The sequence below is a fragment of the Rhinolophus hipposideros genome (assembly GCF_964194185.1).
Source record: "Rhinolophus hipposideros genome assembly, chromosome: 19".
Classification (NCBI taxonomy): domain Eukaryota; kingdom Metazoa; phylum Chordata; class Mammalia; order Chiroptera; family Rhinolophidae; genus Rhinolophus; species Rhinolophus hipposideros.
The window spans coordinates 296,557-318,643 of NC_138065.1; the positions used below are offsets into that span (position 1 = coordinate 296,557).

At 50.6% G+C, this 22,087-nt stretch overlaps 4 protein-coding genes across 4 annotated transcripts in view; 2 read left to right on the forward strand and 2 right to left on the reverse strand.

The window, feature by feature from the left end:
• The window catches only part of LOC308510680 (histone H1.3-like), a gene marked incomplete at both ends in the record, with an annotated part of 269,863 nt that overhangs the window by 72,404 nt on the left and 175,372 nt on the right, over positions 1 to 22,087 (reverse strand). The window lies entirely within an intron of this gene.
• Positions 5,509 to 7,085, forward strand: LOC308487876 (POM121-like protein 2; the record flags this gene model as incomplete). Its single annotated transcript, XM_081026719.1, has 2 exons — positions 5,509 to 6,953; positions 6,995 to 7,085. The coding sequence occupies 2 exons, from the start codon at positions 5,509 to 5,511 to the stop codon at positions 7,083 to 7,085; spliced, it is 1,536 nt and encodes a 511-aa protein (XP_080882845.1).
• On the forward strand, positions 7,543 to 8,883 carry LOC308487213 (POM121-like protein 2; the record flags this gene model as incomplete). Its single annotated transcript, XM_081025237.1, has 1 exon — positions 7,543 to 8,883. The coding sequence occupies one exon, from the start codon at positions 7,543 to 7,545 to the stop codon at positions 8,881 to 8,883; it is 1,341 nt and encodes a 446-aa protein (XP_080881363.1).
• On the reverse strand, positions 10,956 to 20,651 carry PRSS16 (serine protease 16; the record flags this gene model as incomplete). Its single annotated transcript, XM_081025759.1, has 12 exons — positions 10,956 to 13,244; positions 13,361 to 13,506; positions 13,586 to 13,765; positions 15,639 to 15,780; positions 16,559 to 16,846; positions 17,268 to 17,315; positions 17,396 to 17,473; positions 17,702 to 17,825; positions 19,133 to 19,262; positions 19,380 to 19,479; positions 20,308 to 20,468; positions 20,543 to 20,651. 12 exons carry the CDS (start codon positions 20,649 to 20,651, stop codon positions 13,176 to 13,178), a joined length of 1,575 nt encoding a protein of 524 aa, XP_080881885.1. The 3' UTR covers positions 10,956 to 13,175.

The following is a 22,087-nucleotide window of genomic DNA, read 5'->3' on the forward strand; positions in this document are numbered from 1 at the left end:
TCCTCTGCTTCTACGCACGCACATCTCGCTCTTCTGCTCGGTAACTTCAGACATTTCTGATAAATGAAGACTCATTGGCAAATAAAATACTCAGAACAACAACAGTAAAAAGACTGATTGGCGTTGGCACGTTGTCGGGGGTGTAACAATGCTCTCCCCGGATCCCCGTTCGGGGAACAATTGGAAATAGTCAGAGACGCCTCTTTCAGTCGCGAAGGCTTGTATCCGATTTCATGGAGAAGGAAGTGACAAATTCCACAGGTACTTCATTTAAAAGGATTTTCAAGTTATCACCTATTTATTATGTATTGGTTGATTGTGCACTGCAAGGAGATGCAAATATAGCACAATCCACAACAACCATTTTTAACACAGATTTGGGGTCACAGGAAATAACATCAGATTCCAATGTTCATACTTGCATTTGGTACAAAGAAGTATGGTAGGAAGATGAAGAAAAGACTAAATACAAAATGATGTTGTATTGGGTTAAAATTCTATGGGAGACAAAGACCGGAAATGACAAATTCAAGGAAACAAAGAATGTAAAATCTTCCACAGAAGATTAAAGAAGGACCCGTTCTCTTTCTCTCTCCTTTCCCCTTCTCTCTGTTGGTAGGTATTAAATTGCTATAATTTTTAGATTCCTTTGATACAAGTCACTATGTTCTTCTGGAGAATTTAAACTTATGAAGAACAATGCTAAATGCCCACTGGAAAAAATGTGGGAGGAAACACCAAGTTTGCCAAAATACTTTTAGGGGGTAAGAGCAGCCCCAAAGCAGTGAGTGTACAGTCCAGCCACCCACACTCACCACATTTCCCTCCCAGCTTTTTTTTCTTCCAGCTAGAAATAAATGTCAGATGTTACCAAACTTGGCAGATTCTTACCCTTGCTCTCTTCTGGTTGCTTTTCACTTTTTTCCTCTTGTTTTTTATTGTTTCCTTGTGTCTTTTTTGGTTATTTCTTGGTGCCCAGTAAGGGCTGACAGATTTAACGAAGAATTTCATAAAATGTAATGGAACAACAGTTGGGTTTTTTAAAAACTTCCTCTCACAACTGTATTAAAATAAGAATTATTTTCTTGATGCCATTTATATACCTCCTCTACCAACCTGCAGAAAACATAAACAAATGCTGGAAGAATGGACTCTGGGGGTCAAACATGTGCTCAGTTGCCTTTCCTGAAGGCAACAATGACCATGCCACATGATTGAACGGAAATAATCAGTGACAGTATCTCTGCACATAGAAGAATCATACCATCAGGGCCTGGGTAGCTCAGTTGGTAGAGCATCAGACTTTTAATCTGAGGGTCCAGGGTTCAAGTCCCTGTCCAGGCGCCTGGGCTTTTGTTCCCCTGGTATAAAGGGTGTTTCACCCTTGTCTTAAAGAAACATGGATTGAAGTTTGACAACTTTTATTTGCCTAAAGTGAGGAAACACCAGGAAGTCAGTTGTTTCTTTCAACCTTAACCAGTAGCTGAGGTTTGCTATTCTATTCCAAGCAGAAGATGACTGTAGCAGTTTTTAATAATGGGGATTTTCTGAGGAGTGCAGCACAAAAGGCTTACAGTCCATGGAATGTAAGAAAGCTATCCCTCTAGGCGAAGGTGTTTAGAAAAGGAACTGGACACTGTATTTATTGACTTATGTTTTCAGCATGTCAAAACCCAGGACCTTTGATTTTCAGTCCTTCATTCTCAGAACTGAGCTACCTGGCAGATGGGGAAAGCTCTCCAGTTCACCACAGTAATGTCACATTCTAACAATCACAACGGAAGGGAGTTATTTGACAAGTACTGCAGTATGGTCTTTAGGTGAAATACTCACCCTAACCAGAAATATTGGGACACTTTACTGTTTGTTTCTGCAATTTGGGCCCATTGTGTGTTGATTGTGCAGTTGGTTGCTCACTGGATTGTATTTTTCTTTAGAAATATATATATTTCCCTTCCCTTTCTGCTTTGGGAAAGATTATACTTCCCATTCCATTTGACGATGATACAATGGTCTACATACAAACTTGTAAGGAACCTAAAACCAAACAAAAAATCTAGAACTAATAAGTATATTCAGCAAAGTCACAGAAGACAAGATCAAAATGCAAAAATCAATTGTATTTCTATACTGACAATAAATACATGAGCACCAGAATTAAAACACAGTGCTATTTACATCATTGGGGGAAAAAAGGAAAGAAAAACGTAGATGCAAATCTACCCAAACACACACATGATGAAAACTACAAAATGTGGATGAAACAAATCATCCTTTGTTTCCCAAATAAAGACCCAAATAAATGGAGGGACAGTCTGTGTTCATTGACCAGAAGACTCAACATAGTAAAGATGTCAACTCTCTTGAAAATGGCATACAGATTTAACACAGTTCCCATCACAATCCGGGTAAGATTTTTTTTGTAGCTATAGATACAAATATTATAACCTGTATGAAAAGGCAAATGAGTTAGAATAACTAAAATTCTGAAAAAGAGGAATAAAGTGGAAGAAATCACTTATGACTTCAAGACTTATTATACTGCCACAGTAATAAAGACTGCATTATTGGCAGAGGGATAGGCTCATAAGTCAATGGAAGAGAACCCAGGAATCACCACAAATGAGTACAGCTAACTTATTTGTGACATAAATGCCAAAGCAATTTAGTAGAGGGAGGAAAGTCCTAATCAAAAAAGTGGTGGTGGAGCAATTGGATACCCAAAGCCAAAAAATATAAACCTTAACCTAAACCTCATACCTCATTAAAAACTTAACTAAGAATGGTTCGCAAATTTAAATAAAACATAAAACTTTTAGAAAAAAAAAAGAGGAAATTTGGAGCTGTCTGGGTCTTGGTGAAGAGTTCTTAGACACACACCAAAAAACACAACCCATAAAAGATAAATTTGACTAACTGGATTTCCTCAAAATCAAAACTTTTGCTCTGCAAAGGACCCTGTTAAGAAGATAAAAAAGGCAAGCTGCAGACTGGCAGAAAATATTTGCAAACAACATATCTGACAAAGGACTCAGAATATAGAAAGAACTCAAAACTCAACATTAAAACAATCAATTCAGTTAGAAAATGGGCAAAAGGCATGAAAAGATGTTTCACCATAGAGAATATACACGTGAAAAATGTTCACTATCACTGGTCATTTAGGAAATGGTGACACTACCAAAGGCAGGCAAAGAGGCAGAGGCACTGCACCTATCAGACATTGTACAATGGTACAGCGACTGGCAGTTTGGCAGTTTCTTCCAAACAAAACCTGTACTTACCATAGGTACAATCCAGCAATCCACTACTAGGCATTTATCCCACAACAGTGAAAATCTGTGTCCACGCAAAAACCTGTACGTTATTATTCATAGAAGCTTTATTTGTAATAGTTCAAACCTGGCGACAACCAAAACATTGAACTCACCTGCTTCGCTGAACGGAGGGTGTCTCCATGACGCCTCAGATTCTGCCCGAGGGTCCCCCCAATTCTGCTCTGTGCAAAAAGAGGCTCCTGGAAATTTAAAAAAGAAAAAGAAAAAAGAAAGCTTCCGACATGGGACACTGGTGACTTGGAACAGCGCAGACCTGGAGGTGCTGGCCAGGCAGGGGTCGTCTGGTTGTGGAAGAGCGAATCTCCGACGTGCCCCGGAGAGAGGGCAGCCGGAAAAACGATCAGAAGGAAGGAAGACAGAAAAGGGATGTTTCCTCAGCGCGGAAAGTCACAAAGGAACAAAGCGCTTTGGGCCCTGAGAGGAGTTTCCCCTTGGGCCTTTCACTCGCGTTTCCTCTCCCGACCAGCGGACTGAATGCAGCGCCCTGGGAGAGCGCGCGGGGCGGGGGCGGGGAGGTGGCAGGACCCCCCCAGGCCGGGGCCTCTCCCCGACCTCCTGCCGAGACTGCCTCGGGAAGAGGACTTCCAGCCCAGAGTAAAGGCGTGGGTGGGTCAGGAAAAGGGGTCCCCGCCTTGCTGTCCGTAGTAGAAGGGGACAGGGAGGTGGGGGTCGCGCACTGAGGTGTGGCCAGGCCCAGGAGCCCTGATCGTCTGGATTACAGAGGCGCAGGGTCCGGTGAAAGGGCGGAGGAGAAAGGCCCGCACGTCAGAGCCTGCACGTGCCATGTTTATAAACCGGATACCAACCCAAGCCTTCCCGCCGGCGGATCCACGCAGATTCCACGGGGAGTCGGCGCCACACGCACCTGTAACCTCACCCCGCCCCACCCCCAACGCCCTCACGCCCCGGGGCCAGCTGGAGCCTATAGGTGTCATTTACTGAGTGAGTGCATTTTCAGTGCACTCACATATTTCTGATAAAGAAAGTGGAGTAAATCCATACAACCAATTTTAGAAGGGTAACTGATTTACAAAACTGGCTACAAAACAACATGATGAATGAAGACTAAATTGTCTAGATCATTTACTATTAAAACAATAAAATACTTTTTTCCTAAATAATCCTTAAAATTAGAAAAAAGATCATTTTCAAGGGGAAAAATACATGGCTAACTTGGATACAACTGTTATGGAGCAACCCAAACGTCCATTTTTATACAAACACCGTAAGGTCTCACATAATTTGCAGCTCAATATTTTGCTAATCCAGAGTCAACTAAGAGGAACATTCTGAAAAATTCAAAAACAAGTCACTTGTACAAATTACTAAAAAATTCCTCCTGATCACAACATAATTGGCACGGATTAAATACGGATTAAATACGACTCTTTCCAGAAAAGGTCGTCGGAAAGGCAGTTCCCTCCGAAACCCACTCTGCCCCAAAGTGGGTGCAGATGTCTCCCACTTCTTTGCTCGGCTCCCGGAGCTCGGGCTCGGTTGCGCCGCGTGGGACGTCGAGTGGAGAGATGGCGGAACAGCCGGCGCCCGCGGGGCTCAGGTTCCGGGTGGATAGACGGGGTGTCGGGCGGCCCCGCGAGGCTCAGAGAGCGAGTAACCGGAGGGCGACCAGGATCCGCCACGGGGAGGCGAGCCTGGGTGGGGCCAGGGGTGGCTGCGTCCCGAGCTCGTCTCCGGGCACCTGACGGGCCCCGACTCCGACTGGCTGCGCGGGTGCACCGTGGGGCCTCGGTCACGCGCGCCCTGCCACGCAGGCGCCGGGCTCCGACCGCGCTCCCCGGTCCGGCCCCGGGAATCCTTCGGGGCTGGCCGCAGCTCTGCGCGACTCGGCAGCCTCGGGCGCACGGTCCCCTCGAAACCCTGTCCTCGCCCGCGTTGCCGCAGGGAGAGCGGAGGCCCCCGCGCCGGCTTAGGCCTCCAAACAGCCGACTACAGCGCTGCCGAGGCCCCGCGTGCCCCTGTTCCGGGCGGTGCTGACTTGCGGCCGCGGGGCCTGGGGGTGTCCGCGCCCCAGGAGCCTCGCACTTTCCTCGCGCCGGGATCCCAACCGTCACCGAACCCCGCGCACGTGGCCTCGGCTGAACCGGCCGACGTCAGAAACCTCGGAGGCCCAAAGCCTCCCCAAAGTCGCCGAGGCGCCTGTCTGCTCGGCATGGGCAGTTACCCGGGCAAGCCGGGACCCCCGCCGCGGGCGCCGGCAGGAGGGCGCACACATGTGCCCCGGGGGCCTGTCCACCGCCGGCCGGGTCAGGCCCTTCACCAGGTCCACCGGGTCCAGTACGTCCACCGCGCACACCCGGCCCCGCGGCTCAGACCCTGGAGAAGGCGGCTGACCTGGGATGCCGCCAGGTCCACCGTGCGGGTGGCCGCTGAGGCCGGGGGGCGCTTTCCCACAAGGAGGCCGCGGGATTCCACCGTAGGGCCTCTTCCCTCAGCCTTGTGGGAAAGTTACTGGAATTTCAGGATCTGGTCTCCTCGGCAGCCCAGCGCCCATGGAGCCCAGGGCCCATGGAGCCCGGTGACCATCAAGATCTCTCCTCCTGAGCAGACAGGGGTTGCCCCCAAGTCCCCAGCACAGGTCAGCTCTGCGGAGTCCTCACCCTCAGAGAAGCCCCCTGGCCCCTGTGCAAAGGAGACAGTGCTGAGGGCTCTCAGAGGGTGCAAGAAGGGGAGGCAAGCACCACTCTTCCCTGAGTGGCTGCACAGTGAGAAGAGTCCAGACACCAAGCCATCTGCATTTAAGCCTCTGGTGCAAAATGAAGTCTGCACGTCCTTTGTGCCCAGGCCTGGGTCTCTGAAGAGAAGCCTGGAGGCGGGGAGCTCAGATCACAGCTTGCATAAAAGGCCCAGTCACTCCGTGGTGAGCTCCTGGGCGAGCACACAGACAGGCGGCCCCTGCAGCTCTAAGAGAAATGCCATCACCAGCTCTTACAGCTCTTCCAGAGGTTTCTCTGAGTGCTGGAAGAGAAGTGTTCCCAGTGCATCATTCCAGATGCCAGAGTGGCCAATAAAAAAGAAAGGAAACGGCCATCAGCGCCACTCTCCAGTCCCATTGGTATCACAGGAGTCCCCAGCAGCATCTGGCCACGTGAGACAGCAGAACCAGAAGCCTCCATGGCTGTTCTCCAGCTCTGCGGCCCCTCTGACGCTGACCTCACCTCCCCCCCAGCTTGGGGGTGCAGTCCCCAAAAGGGACCTGGGCTTGAAGAAAGCTGGAGTCCAGCAGAGCCACGAAAACAGGAAGGATGCAACAGAGGTCACCACTGCCTCTGTCCACGACTCTCGGTCCCCTGTTCCCCCCTGCCTAGCTCTCACCCTGCCTCCCGCAGGTGTAGCTCCCACCCAGGGCACAAACCCTCAGGTGGGGTCTCCAGGTCTGCTGGCCTTCCCCCCTGCTGGAGAGGGCAGCAGTGTGGCCCCTCCACCCCCGAAGACACCCAGCCTGCCGGCCCTACTCGGGTGCTCACGATCAGAGCCTCGCCCAGACCCTTCTTCAGACACAGAGTCCACGGCTGCTGTCACCCTTCTGAATCCTGCTTCTCCCACATTACCAGTCACTGACACCACACAGCCACCTGTGACCTCTCAGGCTGACCGGTCAGCCAGGACCCCAGACCCATGTGCCATCACTCCTGCAGCACTCTCTACACAAAGGACTTTGTTTGGGAAGGTGAAGAAACCAGCTGGCCATCATTCTGCACCTGCATCTCCTGCTACAACCTCTGCTGACCTCATGTTGAAATGCATTTGGGGGCTCCCAACGAACAGAGAGACTGCAGACGCCTCGCATCCCAGAATCTTAGTCACAGCTGCGGCACCTCCACCTCTGGGCACGGTGACGCCCACCCTCAAGCCTGTGTTTGGCAGCACAGGACCACTTACAACTCTGCCCATGACAGCTCCTTTCTCTTTCAAGCAGGCTTTTTCTCCAGCTCCTCCTGCTTCTACCCACGCCCCCCATGGCCTGCCCCAGGCTACCTCTGCAGTCATGTCCATTGCTCCTTTCTCTTTCAAGCAGGCTTTTCCTCCAGCTCCTCCTGCTTCTACCCACGCTCCCCATGGCCTGCCCCAGGCTACCTCTGCAGTCATGTCCATTGCTCCTTTCTCTTTCAAGCAGGCTTTTCCTCCAGCTCCTCCTGCTTCTACCCACGCTCCCCATGGCCTGCCCCAGGCTACCTCTGCAGTCATGTCCATTGCTCCTTTCTCTTTCAAGCAGGCTTTTCCTCCAGCTCCTCCTGCTTCTACCCACACCCCTCACGGCCTGCTCCAGGCTACCTCTGCAGTCATGCCCACCACCCCAGCTGGCACATACAAAGACTCTTCTTTCAAGCCACCTGTGCGTTGTAATGTAGTGGGTGTCACCAGTACTGTGGGCACCACGCCCTCCCTCCCTTCCGCTGGGCACACTTTCCTTCTTGGGGCTGCCCAAGCTGTCAAGGCCAACTTCTCCCCAGCCGCAGGTTTAGCAGTCCCATCTCACCAGTGTCCTGCCACTCCTACAGCACACAGAGTCACCTCCTTTAGCCAGGCTCTTCCCAGTGCTGTTCAGATATCCCCTAGTAGAAACAATGCCAATTTTAGGGGTATGGGCAGCCTTCTGCCAGCCTCAGCCCTCAGAACAACAAACCAGCCTGCACTGTCATCTGGCATCTCCAATCCGACCTCAACATTCACAGTTCCCTGGGGGTCAAGCTCAAAGCCACCTTTCCCACTACCTTTGGGAGTCACTCCCCAGCCTGCATTTGGGGCATCAGGTGAGCAAAAGCAAAGGGCCCCCCAAGCAGCCGTTGGCCCAAGCTTCAGTAACCCTTTCATCTTTGGAAACTTGGCCGGGCTGTCCCCAACCCAGGCCCCAATCCCAACCCCAGCTCAGCCGGCCATCAGCAGCCACACACAGCTGGCCTTTGGGGCGTTGATACCCTCAGCCTCCACCTTCCACGTCCAGCCAGGCGTCAGCAGCACCCCAGCAGGCTTTCCCTTCGGTCAAGCTAGTGCCAGTGGTTTTGGAGTTGTCTCCCAGAGTGGGTCTTGTGGCTCAGTGTTTGGCAGCACAGCCCCACGACCTTTTGCCTTTGGGGGAGTAGTGACCCCTATGGATTGTGGGGAGCCTGGGGTCAGTGTGACTGCCCCAGACAAGAGCTCCAACTCTGGAATGTTCTGTGTTGGAGCAAGGCCCGATGGGGCTGCTCGTACCATCACACCCTTTGGGAAAGTCTGCAGCCAGAACTCCCAGGGCCTGACCAGCCACAGCACTCCTTTTGCCTCAAGGAGGGCCAGCATTTCTGCAAGAAAAACTGTGTTTCAGGCCCCCCACATAGGCCCCTTGGCTCAGAGCACCCCTGTCCTTGGGCCAGTTAAGACAGGTAGCAGCCTTGGCTTTGGGGTTCCCTCTCCACATGCTCAGGGCTCCGTTGGGAGAGAGTCTTTCAGATCATCGGCCCCTTCATTTTCCTTTGGTGCAAAACCCAAAACTTCAAAGAATCGTGAGCAAGGGCACTCTCGAAGACATCGTGCCCACAGGAAATAGCCTGCGCCCCTCACCCACACCCTGCCTCGGACATCAGCATTGTTGGGAAGAGTTCAGTCTCTTCCATTTCTCTTAAAGAAAAATGCCCAGATTCTACAGCTAGAGCATTGCATGCTCACGGGTGGGTCCTCATCTAGAAGGTGGAGCACCAGGGTGTCCAGAGGTGATGGTAGAAAGAAACTGGGTGGAACCTCTATAACTTGCTCTCTGCCTCAGGTGTGAGCTCAGTCAGGACTCTGCCTCCTGCTTGTCCCCTGGGAACAGACCTGCCAGGAAGGCAGCAGGTGCCGCGCGCCCTGCTGCGTCTTTGGGAGGAGGACTAGATTCTAAGTCTTAGATTTATGGCTCTGAGAAGTGGTTCCCCTTTGTGGCCCTGGGAATGCTGAGTCCTCATTCTTGCTGCTGTGCTCCTTGGTGACTTCTTGAAGGCGCTTTGATGTAATTTTCCCTGGAGCCCAGCTTTTCCTTGAGGACCAACGGTCAACCCTGAGGGCATCCATGTGTGCCGCCTGTGCTGTACCACTTTCCTGATCAAGTTGTTCTGATCTTTTACCAAGAGTTTACCAAGAGTTACCAAGTGTTCCAGCCTCATTGTTCTCTCTGCCAATTCAGCTCCTAAGAGGTGGGTGAGTGAAGACTCAGCCTGTCAGACCCAGAGGTCACACCTCCTTCCAGAAAAGGGAAGCTGCTGGCCAGTGTCCCTGCAGGTCGGAGCAGGCAGGTGAGCCTTTGCTGTTTGCCGCTTGTCATTCAGAACTGCAGCGTGCACGTAGAGACCGGCCTCTTCACGGGGTCTAATGTGATGTGCAGTGTGCTTTAGGTTGAGTTTGGACGAGCAGTGACTTGCTCTGTTGTTGGAGCCTGACTTCCCTGTGCAAAGGTTTTTGGGACCTGGCTAATTAGACGAGACAAGTAGCCGCACTTTATGGCTGAATGCCAATTTTCAAGTTTTCTGAATTTAAAGGATGACTTCTCAGGAAGAAGTAGGGCCAGCAGAGGGACAGACAGGTGGTGCAACCTTGCTACTTCTCTCTACACCAGAGATCACAATCCCTCCAGCAGGAGCCAGAAACCCTCAGTTAGGGAACCAAAGCCCACACCTCACTTTTCTTTTAATGTGTACCTGCAAACTACCCCTCCACATTCTTTTCTCTCCTGGATGCGGTAGGCAGGGCCTGGGAACTAAGGGAGAGAGCAAAGAAGGGCAGATTCCTGGGCTGACCTCTGCTCGACAACCAGTGTGAGGCCTGTGAATGAGCTGTGACCTACTCCTCAGCACTTCTTACCATCCTGATGGAGGAAAAAACCCAACAAAACAAAAGGCGAGAATGACTCCCCCACTCCCCAGTACAGCTATCTCCTGTTTTATGGATACGTTGGAAAGGGCCAAATTGGAAAAGTAAGACATCTTAAACTGATTGATAAAATAAAAGTAAATTGTATAAATAAGTCCATGATATTGGAATTACTGTTATCAATTTGGAAGCAGAAACCCAAGCCTACCCAGTGAGTAAGGAAAGACTCAGGATCTAAAACCTAACGGCTCCAAAGTCTGCTACTTCTCCCTCACATAGCAAATCACCAAGGTTAGAACTCTAACCCAGGTCTGTTTGACTCTAAATATCCAAGCTGTTTACTCCAAAAAAATAAATGGGTGATGCCACACATGTAACTTAGTCACATAGTCACGTGCATGTAGTTACGTACCTCCTATCAGCTCTGTCGTACTCTACCTGCTAGAATAAAGTTCAACCCAGGTCAAGAGACCACACAAGGGCATGGATATCAGGAGGGAGGAAGGTTCCTGGGGACCATATTAGGAGTCCGTTCACCATTGGCTTCTGGTCAGCTCATCTCTACCTGTGACACATGTGTCATGTCCTACATAGTCAACATGATAAAAAATGAAAAATACTTTGCTAGGCTTGGAGTGGGCAGGCGTGGTCCACTCAGCTGAAGGCACCTGGAAAGGATTTATTGAAATAATTATATTTCACATAGAGTATACTATACAGATTTTAACATACTACTTTTTATTTAATATCATATGTACATTAGCAAATCTTCCCACTACAACAAATACTCTTTGAAAATATAATTCTGAAAGTTGCATATATTTCACCGAAGGGAGGACACTTAGGGACCATATGCTGCATGTCTGTCCTGTGTTCACAGCAGCCAACACATTAGCTCACAAATATTTACTACATTGAACGGAAGACTATAGTTGAGACATCCTAATTATTTTTCTTAATAATGCTGAGACGAATATCTCTGTATGAAAAATCTGTATCTACATCTGTGTTTTCAAAGGGTTGAAGCTTAGAAGTGGAATCACTGGGTAAATATGGAGAAACACGTTCAGACTCTTGTTAATATGTTTCTCTCAAAATTGTTGGTCCTTGAGTCCCTTCCCAGGGTTAAGCGGCAAATGAAATGTCCTTGACCAATGGAAGATCTTTTTCAATCTTGGAAACTCATCTTCTTTTTCACATTTTCTTCCGGCTTGTCTGTCTGTCTCTTATTGAGCAATAGAAGGACCCCCTCCCCACTATGAATTCTTTGTATTGCAATAACTTCTCCCACTCAGAAACTTGGGTCATTACATGTACAATGATTCATAGTTTATTCTTCTTATTGCTAAGTAGGATTCTATTTCCTAAACAGACCACAATTTCTCTATACAAGGAAATGTGAGGCAGCTGATGCCACATACATTGGCTCGTGGCACAAATCGACTAGTGGGGTGGCACCATGGGTGCGTGCTGGCCCGTGTCCCAGAGCTTGGTAGATTGAGGCTGTCCTCAGCCATGGTTGTTTCTGTGACACTCAGTTTTCTCCTAGGTCTCAGGTAGAAGACATGGTGGAGAAAGTCAATTTATTTACAGATGCCCCTCCCAGTTTGTCCACTCCTAAAATGCACTGAGACCCTTCACCTAGTTTTTATGAATTGCTAAGCATTTTATCTTCCTGTCTTTTTTTTTTTTTTTTTTGGAAAACCTATACCTCTAACTCATTTTAAAAGAGAGGCCAATTTCCCACCCTTCTTGATGGGGAAGAGGTGACAAATTTACTGTTACTTTCCAATGGACCAGCATTATATCTTCCAATGAATAGAATGTACACTTGTCTCTGGTTATGGTTTTGCATTTTCTTTACGGTGGAAGGAAAAACATTTTTCTTGATTTCTGCCTGATGACTATATTGTATTTCAATTTGGGCATGAGTTTCTTGCTCATTGTCACTTCTTTATTTGCTCCTATGCATGATTTATCAAATCTAGATCAAGTTAATTGTGGGAAAAGATGGTGTGTGACAGGTTTGTACGGAAGACTAAAAGAGAGACAGAGAAAGAAGGAAAAAGATTAAGTGACAGGAAGATAAACAGAGGCAGTGAGGAAGAGCCTGCAAACTACCCCTCCACATTCTTCTCTCTCCTGGATGGGGTAGGCAGGGCCTGGGAACTAAGGGAGAGAGCAAAGAAGGGCAGCGTGAGACAAGAACAGAGAGAGCCTAGGGGAGACAGAGGGATTGAGAAGAAGGACAAAGGAAGTCTGAGAGAGAGGGAAGTAGAGGCAGACTTAGAGAATGACAGAGAAAGTGCCTAAGATGACACAGAGACCAGAAATGAGAGACAGAAACAGAGCACTGCAGACAATCAAGGGAAGATCAAGCGAGAGAGGAGCAGTGTAGAGAGACATTGAGAGAGAGATGGGGCAGAGAAATAAACAGAGAAGCAGACGGAAACACAGAGGGACAGGAACACAGGTATTTGGAGAAACAGGAGACTGAGGGACAAATAGAGACAGGGATGGGACAGAAAGTAAGAGACCGGGGGAGGGGGCACAGTGAGAGAAAGGGTGAGAAGCAGACGGATCAGGGACACTGGAAGGAGGCCAGCCCCGGACCGGAGCAGAGCAGAGCTGAGCAGAGCAGAGAAGAGCTGAGCAGAGCAGAGCACAGCAGAGATGAGCAGAGTGGAGCAGAGCATGAACAGGGACCTGATGAGAGGGAGGGCACCAGCATGAAGAGCGACCTTTCTTTGATATTAAAATACCAGCATTCACAGAGAAAATAATCATCCACTTTTATTTGCAGACCCCTTTGTCTGTAACGGAGCACTTTTCTTTGGGAGTGAGGATGTTTGCAGTCACAAGTCCGACAAGTAGGACAGGTGCTGAATCCCAATTCGTGGGAATTTCCTCTGTGAACACCAGCTGCTTTCTCCCGTGCAGTGAGTGAATGCGTCCAAGACTGAGGTGGCTTTGCAGGCAGTGGCCAGGGTGTGGGGCTCAGACCCCACCCCTGCCCGGGCTCTCCTTTGCCAGCCTGAGCCAGGTGTGCAGCTGCTGGAAGATGCTCTGTGAAGAGGTAGGGAGAGCTCTGAAAGTCACACCCAAGCACTAGTAGAAGGCAGGGACATGCAAATTAGCATGCAAATGACAATGCAAATCACCCAGAGCTTTTGCTCTCTTACCTGGCGCCCTAGGCGTAGGCTGGGGGAGTCTGAGGGCCTCTCAGGTGCCATATCCATGCAGTGGGAGGCACCAGAGATGAGAAGGGCTGACACTGAGGGTCCCAAGGCCTGGGTTACACTTAGCACATGCCAGGGGTCTGTGTCACCTGAAAAGAAAGGAGAGAATGTTGTACTGAACCATGGCGAGGTGGAGACTTAGGCTCCAGGTTCTGATGGCATGCTCACCATTAACAAACAGCACTTGGGTGGCGCCTGGGCTCTGGCCACCATAGTAGGAGTTCGTCTGGGCCACAGCCAGGGCTATGGATGAGGTTGAGAGCCCAAACACCTGCTCACAAAGCTCTAGCTGGGAGGGCAGTGCTGGGAGCTGAGAGAAAGGGCATTTAGGGTCCTCACAGGTGACATCTGTGGAGGAAGATACCTATAAATGTGGAGTATAAACCCAACCCCCACTCTCCTTCAATAATCATTTACAGAGCTCTCCCCAGTGATGATCAAGACAGCTCTGGACCCTCCCTGTGAGAGACACACTCCCCAGCCCAGACAGCGATGGCCCCGATGATCAGGACTGGGATGGGAAATTCATAAGGATAAAGTAAAATGGCTATGTGAAAAATAGGATATTCATGTTTCCCAGTTTAAAGAAAGCTCTTACACCTAACTGGACTGCTCAACCAACAGACGATTTAAAATAAAAACTCCTAGGAAGTGAAGCAGACAGCATCTGTTGTGGACAGCTAACCCAAGATTCCAGACCAGGCCTGTGTAACCTTACACCTTCATGTTTCCTTTTTTCCTTTTCCCCCTTACTTTAGTTCCTACACATCTCACAAAAAAATATGAGAGGCCAAGCACTCACTATGATAGTTACTGTTTTCTTTCCCCCCTACTTCTGACTGGTAAGATAAGTCAGCCCTGGGCATCATCTTTCAACCTACTTCACAGGTCCAAATGTACAACTAGTTACACACACAGTCAAGGATGTTTAATGCCTGGGGGTGTCACCTCCAATCATGGTACCAGATATGAAAGAATACTTTTTCCTTGGGCAGCTATTACCATGATTCCATAGCAATAGCCAACCAGGAAAACACTTTACATTTCCTTATGTGACTTTTATCTGACAATAGAATTACTCTTGACCATATCCTAGCTGAGCAAGGTAGGGTTTGTTCTGTTGTTAATACCTCCTGGTGTACTTGGATAGAACATCTCTGGTAAATTAAAGATGAAACTAGATAACATCTGGACACAAACCAAATGATTGCATATACTGCCCACTGACACCTCGTGGCTCTTTAATATCTGCAGCTAACTGCCCTCAGTTATTTCCTCCTGGTTCAGATTTATTCTTCACAGTGGACTTGACATTTTGTTTGTTATTATAGAAGTTTTTGCTGTCATAAATCTTTGTTTTACACAGCTCGGTGTTATAAAGACACCACTCTGATAATGGTTACTCAACGCTTTGAGATGATCAGTGAGGCCCAGGAAACTTCATACGAGAAACCTCCAGAAACTACAGGTGTTTGCCCTGAAGGAAACATGACGGAATAGCCTTCCTCTGTGCTGCTGCTCTTATTGCTCAGATGTGGCCTAAAATCCCTAGGAAAACACTGTCCTTCGTATGTGGAACATGCCACACCAAGGGCTGAGCCTTCCTGGTGACGAGGGACTAGCACAGTTTTGACATACCCAAGATGAGCCACCTGAAACGATGCTTTAATAACCCATCAGTGCTGCTTTCCAATGATTCATCAGCGATGCTTTCAGGGAAAGATCTTAATCAAAATGGGGGAAAATGTAAAAATAATATCAACAGAGATGAGGTTGCTGTCCCAGAGGAACTGCCTTGCACGTCTTACGTTTCCACCTTTGGGATGTTAAAAAAGGGCAAGATAACCTTCAAACTGGGCCTAAAGCAACACTGTGCCCCAAAGAACTGTTTGCAAAGATAACTAGAAAGCAGATAAAATGACTACTGGACTGATGGCTACTGGACTGAAAATTAAAAACACTGTTTGGAGTTAGCATCGCATGTTAGCTTATCTGCACCAATAGCAATGCTTTCCTTCTAGATGGAATTGTTCCCCTTCCCCCTCTCATAAATACCCACTGCCTTTGTCTCTGCATGGGAACACTATTTGGGCTCCTGCCTAAATCACTGCTTCCCAAATAGCTATTTTTATTAATCTCAAGTCAATGCTTGTTGCCTCTCACTCTTAAGAGCCTTTTTATTTTCATGTTAACAGGGGTGAGGGTTGGGCCAGTCACTCACAGAAGCCGAACTCAGTACATGTCTGGTATAACCACTGCCGGTCACCCACGCCGGACATCTGGGGTTCTGTGACCCTCAGCTGTGCCACTGTCTCTGCTCGGGAGAAGCTTAAACACCTCTGGCCGAGTCTGTGTAAGACAACCTAGAGGACAGTATACATACATACATTTGTACATACACACATTCATAAATTCTTCCCTTCCCCTCAGCAAGCCAGGGCCTGGAGGCATAGGTCCCTACAAGTCAAAGGTCAGAAGTCAGAAGAGGAAATTCCTGAGTTCTCCTGGGAGTCAGTGGTCGGAGGGGGTGGGTGCTGGGTCTGCGTGGGTTAGAGATTAAGGTACTAAATGACTGGAACCTTATTACCTGAGAGACCTTGGGAAAGTGATATTTTGGACCTCAGTTTCTTCATCTGTAAATGGGGACAATAATAGTCGGTATGTCCTGGAACTATTGGGAGAATTCAGTGAAATAATATACGTGAAGTACTTTGCACAGCACTTGATGCTGATGGCGCTGTAAAAGTGACAGCTGGATTGCAACTGTGGATTCCCAAGATGGAGGTCCGGGACTCCAGAACTCTGTCCTCAAGGCTACCTACATGTTTCCATTCATTCTACAAATACTCAGGAAGTCCTTGCTATGTGCCATACACAGTTGCAGATCCCAGGAAAAGGACAGAACAAGACAGGCAAAATAGATAGCAAAACCTCTAATTTTGCACGGTGTGTGCCAGGCTCGCTGGGGAGCGCATCGCACGCCTTCCTTCATTTCACCTCCCAGGAGCCCGGTAGGGTGTCATCCTCATTTGGCAGACAGGAAACAAGCTCAGAAAGGGTTTAGGCTGCCCAAGATCGGACAGCGGAGGCGGGGCAGTGGTCCCGGTCTGCCCGCGCTCCCGCCAGCTCAGGGGAGCTCACCTGCACCGCCCGACGCAGCCCGCCGTAGGGCGTGGGGCGGCTGCCATTGCCCCCGCCCTGGAGGAGTGCACAGAGCTGTCGCACGTTCAGCGGCGTCCCCGCCTGCCCGTCGTACTGCACTGCGCCTCCCACTACAGCCTGCAGCGCCCCCAGCAGCTCCGCCTGGTCCTCCGCGCGGCCCAAGGACGCGCACGCGCCCAGCTCCGCCCTCAGCGCCGCGCGGGCCGCTCCGCCGGCGCGCAGCCGCCTCTCCACCTCCGCGAAGGCTGTGGACGCCGCCGCCCGGCACTGCGGGCAGAAAGAGAGACCAGGGCCTGGGCCCGACCTGCCCCTTCCACAACCAGCGTCCTCCTGGGCTCCCCACCCCCCCAAGCCCGAGCCTCGCCGGGGGTCGAACCAGGCCTGAAATAGGCTCCGCCCACCTCCGCTCCGTCTCTGGGTCGTCCCCCAGGCCCCGCCCCACTCTGATTCTCCCCTCGGATAGGGTCGTCCCTCCTCAGGCCCCGCCTCCTAAGCCCCGCCCCCGTCGGGCACCTCCTCTCGGATGCTGGGACCCAGCCTCAGTTCCAGCGCTCTTCCGGCATCCGTCCTTCTCTCTGGGTTCCCACCTCCCCGGACCCGGCCACCTTGTAGGTTGCGCCCTTTCCTTTGGCTGCAACTTGAAGGTCTTCTCTGCTCCCCAGCCCCACCAGATTGGCCCCACTCCTACCTCCCAGGACCCGCCGATCGCCGCGCTTGTGAGGCTCCTGGACACCACCTGCGGTCCGACGGCAGGAGAAGAGGCGCATCAGGCGCTGAGAGATGCTGCTTTCTCCGGACCCCGCCCTCCTCCCTTACCTCGTTGTACACGGAGAAATCCAGCACCGCCCGCACCGGGGCGGAGGAGGCCACCGCCGCGAAGATGAGATGCGGGAACTGGGGAGCAGAAGTCGTCAGTTGGGGCCGAGGGCTGGGACCCCTGACCTTCTACCCTGCGCCACTCACTCGTAGGCCAGTCCCTCCCTCTGTACACCGGACCCTTGTAAAGACAGCCGTGGAAAGCTCTTGGGGAGGAGGGTGTGGGGAGAGGGTGTTCCAATCACCCGAGATAGGGACCCCGAGATCAAACCTCCCACCCTCCACCCCGCCCAGGAGTCCCGGGACCTTCAGCCGGGCCCAGGCGGCCAGGGATCCGGCATAAGAGCCTCCGAAGCAGACCCAAGGGCTGGAGGAGGAGACGTTGAGGAAGCGGGAGAGCGTGAGGCGGGCGGAGACCACATCGGCCAGCCTGGGGTCAAGGGAAGTCTGGTTGGTCACCGCTGGAATCTCTGAAGGTCCCCCCTCTGTGCAGGCAGACACCCGGAGACGTGCACGGGGAGTGTGGTCAGAAGCCAGGGCCCTTTCTTTCCGAGCTCTTCCTGAGGACTCCATCACCACATCCATTTCCGCATGTGTGCCTGGGCCAGGGGAAGCCCTCTGGGAAGCCTCCACCCGCCGTCCCTTCCAGATTAGGTGGGAGAGGAAAAATCCCCAAGGCACTTTAGGCGGAATCCTGACTAATATAGGAGAGGTGGGGGGCAGTCCAGAAGAGCTACTCAGGAAGAGGAGGGGTCCTAGGCTGGATAGGTTAGAGTGTGGGCGGAGGGGGAGACAATTAGAAAAACAGATGCTGGGATAAGTCTAACATCCTCTTTCCTATCCAAAGTGCTTTATTTCTTCCCCAACCTTTCAGAAACGGTTTGCAGTCAGTGCCATCAAACTGCAGTTAGAAACCGGTTTAGGTAGTGAAAAGATTGAGAGACAGGGAGTAACAGAGAGGCAAAAAGATACAGATGGAGACACAGAGAGATGGAGACTAGAGTGAGAGAGAGAAAGGGAAAGAGGATCACAGACAGGTACAGAGACACCAAGGAGAGGAAGAGACAAGTGCTGTGGAGAATAAGCAGGTGAAAGGGAAGAAACAGTGGGGTTGTCAACAGGAGCAGAATGCATGGAAGGGGGTGAGGGAGGGAGTCATGCAAATATCTGGGGGGAGCCCACTCCGTGCAGAAGGAAGGGTTCAGAGGCTCAAGGCAGCAGTGTGCCTCTAAGGCTGGAGAACAGCAAGGATGTCCGTGCAGCTGGAGCGCAGTCAGAGTGAGAAAGTGGAGGGCAGAGAGTTAAGTGGGAACCAGAGCCAGTCCGACCTCAGGGCCACTGCCAAGCGTTGACTGTACTCTGAATGAAATGAGAGACGTGAGGGATTTGATCTGGTTTATGCTCCAACAAGCACTCTGACTTCATCTGGAGAATAGACTGATGGGGCCAAGGGCAGAAACAGAACAGTGAGGAGGCTGTGACATCCAGGTAAGAGACTTGGTGGTCTGGACCAGTCGCCATAGTGTGAGACAAGACAGCAGAATACAGTGTAGGAGAAAGAAAGAGGGAGGGACAGAGATCCAGAGATGGAGACAGAAAGAATAAGACAGAAGAAAACGTGAACCAGAGATTCAAGGCCAACTTCGAGCAGTGAAGGGAGGGAGACACAGACTCACAGACTCAAGACACAGACACTGTTAGTCCCATGACCCTAAACACTTTCCCGTCCCCACTCACGCATGGCGGCTGGACAAGAAGCGGAGCTGGGCCCTGTCCAGGCCGCCAGCAGGTACACTCAGGCCATAAAACCTGTGTTCCAGGCCTATCACCAGGGCTCCCCAGGCTGGGGCCAGGGCTGCAGGGTGCCCTGTGAAGAGTATGAAGAGGGGTACAGGTGGATGGAAGCCCTTGCCGCCCCGTGGTCTCCCAGCACGGCAGCACGCAGCCCCCCTTCCTGGCTATCTTTCCCATCCTTGCTTCTTACCTCTCATCACTGAGCCAGGCCCAAGGCTGCCCTCGCCGCCCACATGTAGGAACACAGGTCCATCCCGGCTGGCCCAATGCTGGTCATTTACCCAATACCGCTGAAAAATTCGGTGAGGAAGAAGAAATGGGATCATGAGAGTTCTGACGTGTTCTTTATTCCTTGTTTGTTCCAGTCTCCCTCCCTAATGGGTCTTTCTTTCTGCTTTCTATCTGAGATAGACTTGTTTATGTATGTGTTCATTTCTCTCCTGTTTGTCTCCTTAAAATGTAAGATCTACAAGGGCAGATATTTTTGCCAACCTTTTCTCCCTTATATCCCCAGGGTCAAGGATAGTGGCGAGCCCTTGCTAATCATTGTAGGCACTTGCTAATCATTGTAGAATAAGTAATAAATGCAGTGGATTTAGGAATTGGGCCTGGGGGGATGACCTTTGGAGACTCTGCAGAGTCGGTGTGAAAATGGCAAATTTGTTCATTCATTCAATAGATATCTTCAAGTGCCAGGTGTGAGCCAACGCTAGTTCCAAATCTCTGCTACACATTGAGACCTGGTGGTGGGTTTAGTGTTTAATCTCAAGGACAGTGAAAAGGGGATCTGAGGGAGAGAGAGAGAGAGAGAGAGAGAGAGAGAGAGAGAGAGAGAGAGAGAGAGAGAATGACAGAAGGAAAGCCTGAAGGGCAGGACCTGAGGGACAAAAAAAGTGGGAGGCTGAGGAAAGAGATAAGAGAATAGGGGATTGAAGGTAAATCTAAGAAGGGGGGGCTGGACTGAAGGCCATAAGGGATACTGACAGCAAGCACACGGTGACACTGAGGGGTGCAGAGGTGGAGAGATGGGAAGAATGCAGAGGCTGAAGGACAGAACAGGGACATGAGAGGGCAGGGTAGGCAGTGGACTCCCACTCTCCTGTAGGAAGTGGCCTCACCTGTAGGAAGGACCGTCTGTCAGATGTGTTGAAGGGATCCAGTGGCTGCTCCAGCCACCCCTCTTTTGGAAGGGCTGCAGCCTCTTGGCCCAGACTCAGGCCCAGGACAGAGCTCTCCTGAAGCTGCCGAATGTGCTCTCCTAGGCGCCTAAGAAGGGAAACTGTGGGACAGGAAAAAGAAGGAGTCAGGCAGTGCCCCCCAGGAGCCCCTACCTGACCCTCAGGCTCCTCCCACCTGGAGCTGAGTCCTCCCAGAGGGAAAAGAGGAGCAGAGGGCCCAGCCACAGGGCAGGCCCCACAGCCATTATGTCCAGTCCTCTGTGCAGGGCGCTAGGCTCTTCCATCCCGTCCCCAGGGCTGGATTTCAGATTTATAGGCTTTCACCAGGAGCTCAGGTTTCCTTTCAGAGCTTCGCTCCTGCCAGGTCAAGCGTCTGTAGGAGCCGCTGAGGCTCACAGGGGCAGGGACGCGGAGTCTGTGTACAGAGGCCAGCTGAGGCCGCACCCGGTCCAATTTCTTCTCTCTGCTCCTCATTTTCTCCCCTCCCTTCCACTATGCCTCAGTCTCCCCTCCCTGTCCTTCAGTCTGCCCCTCTCGACCTCAGGACGCCCCCTGACCCGCTGATACCAGTCTGCCCGCCCCTCTGCACATCTTCTGTCCCTCAGTTACCCCCACTCAGTCTCTCCTTCCCTTTCTTCCTTAGGCCCCCATCTGTCTTCTCTGTTTCTTTCTTTGTCCCCCAGTTTCACCCGTCTATTTTCCAGTCCCTCCCCTTTGTGCTTCTCCTCAGTCTCCCAACTCATCTGATCCACAAATCTCACCACTTTTTTCTGTGCTTTCTCCCCCGCGTCGCTAAGTCCTGTTTGCCACGGAGAGGGGAAGCTCACTTTTTGTTTTCCTTTTCACTGGAGCGCAGAAAGGGAAATGGTTATGTGAAGAGAAGCTCGGAGAAACTTTACCTGGTCTTCCTTAAAATGAGCTAGGCCAGGAGGTCGGCTTTGGAAACAGGCGAGGGAGATTTCCTTTCGATTTAAACAAACATAAGAACGTCAGCGAACTTTTTATTCATTTGTTTTTTTTAAAAAAAGAGGCTCTAGAAGATGGCTGATTAGCTCAGTTGGTTAGAACCTGGTGCTAATAACGCCAAGGTTGCATGTTCAATCCCCCTACTGGTCACAAGAAATTCTCTTTTTCTCGATTAAATATTGATTTCATTTCTTAATCCTCAGCAGTGACACCTACCTTCTTTGTCCTCCTCTTCAAAGGCGGGAAAAGTATATATAAAACGATTTGTGGAAAAAGTGGCATAAAGCCTTCAAAGAAAAATTTTAGTAAAGAAAATGAGGGTGGGAAGTAGCAGTGGCACTAGAAGTGAGGCGAGTCTGGTGACCGCCGATCACCTGAGATCCACAGTTTCCTTGTCCCGAGTCTCCGTGTGGCCGTTAGTGCTTCATCTACCTGGCTGTCTCCTCGTTCTCTGCATTGCGTTTTCAGCACTACTGAGGTGGACACTTATTGTTAAACTCATCACCATCGGACTCAATGCATATTCTCTCTGTCTCTGTGTCTGTCTCTGTGTCTGTCTCTGTGTCTGTCTCTCTCTCGCTCCCTCCCTCCCTCCCTCCCTCCCTCCATCCCTCCCTCCTTCCCCCCTCCTTTAACTATCAGTAGGCTTCCACCAGAATTTCTGTCCACGAGGATACAGTTTTCCCTTCTGAACCTTCAGGACCAAGGACAGTTCTCAGCACAAGGTCAGCATTGGGTAAATATTTGTGGAGCG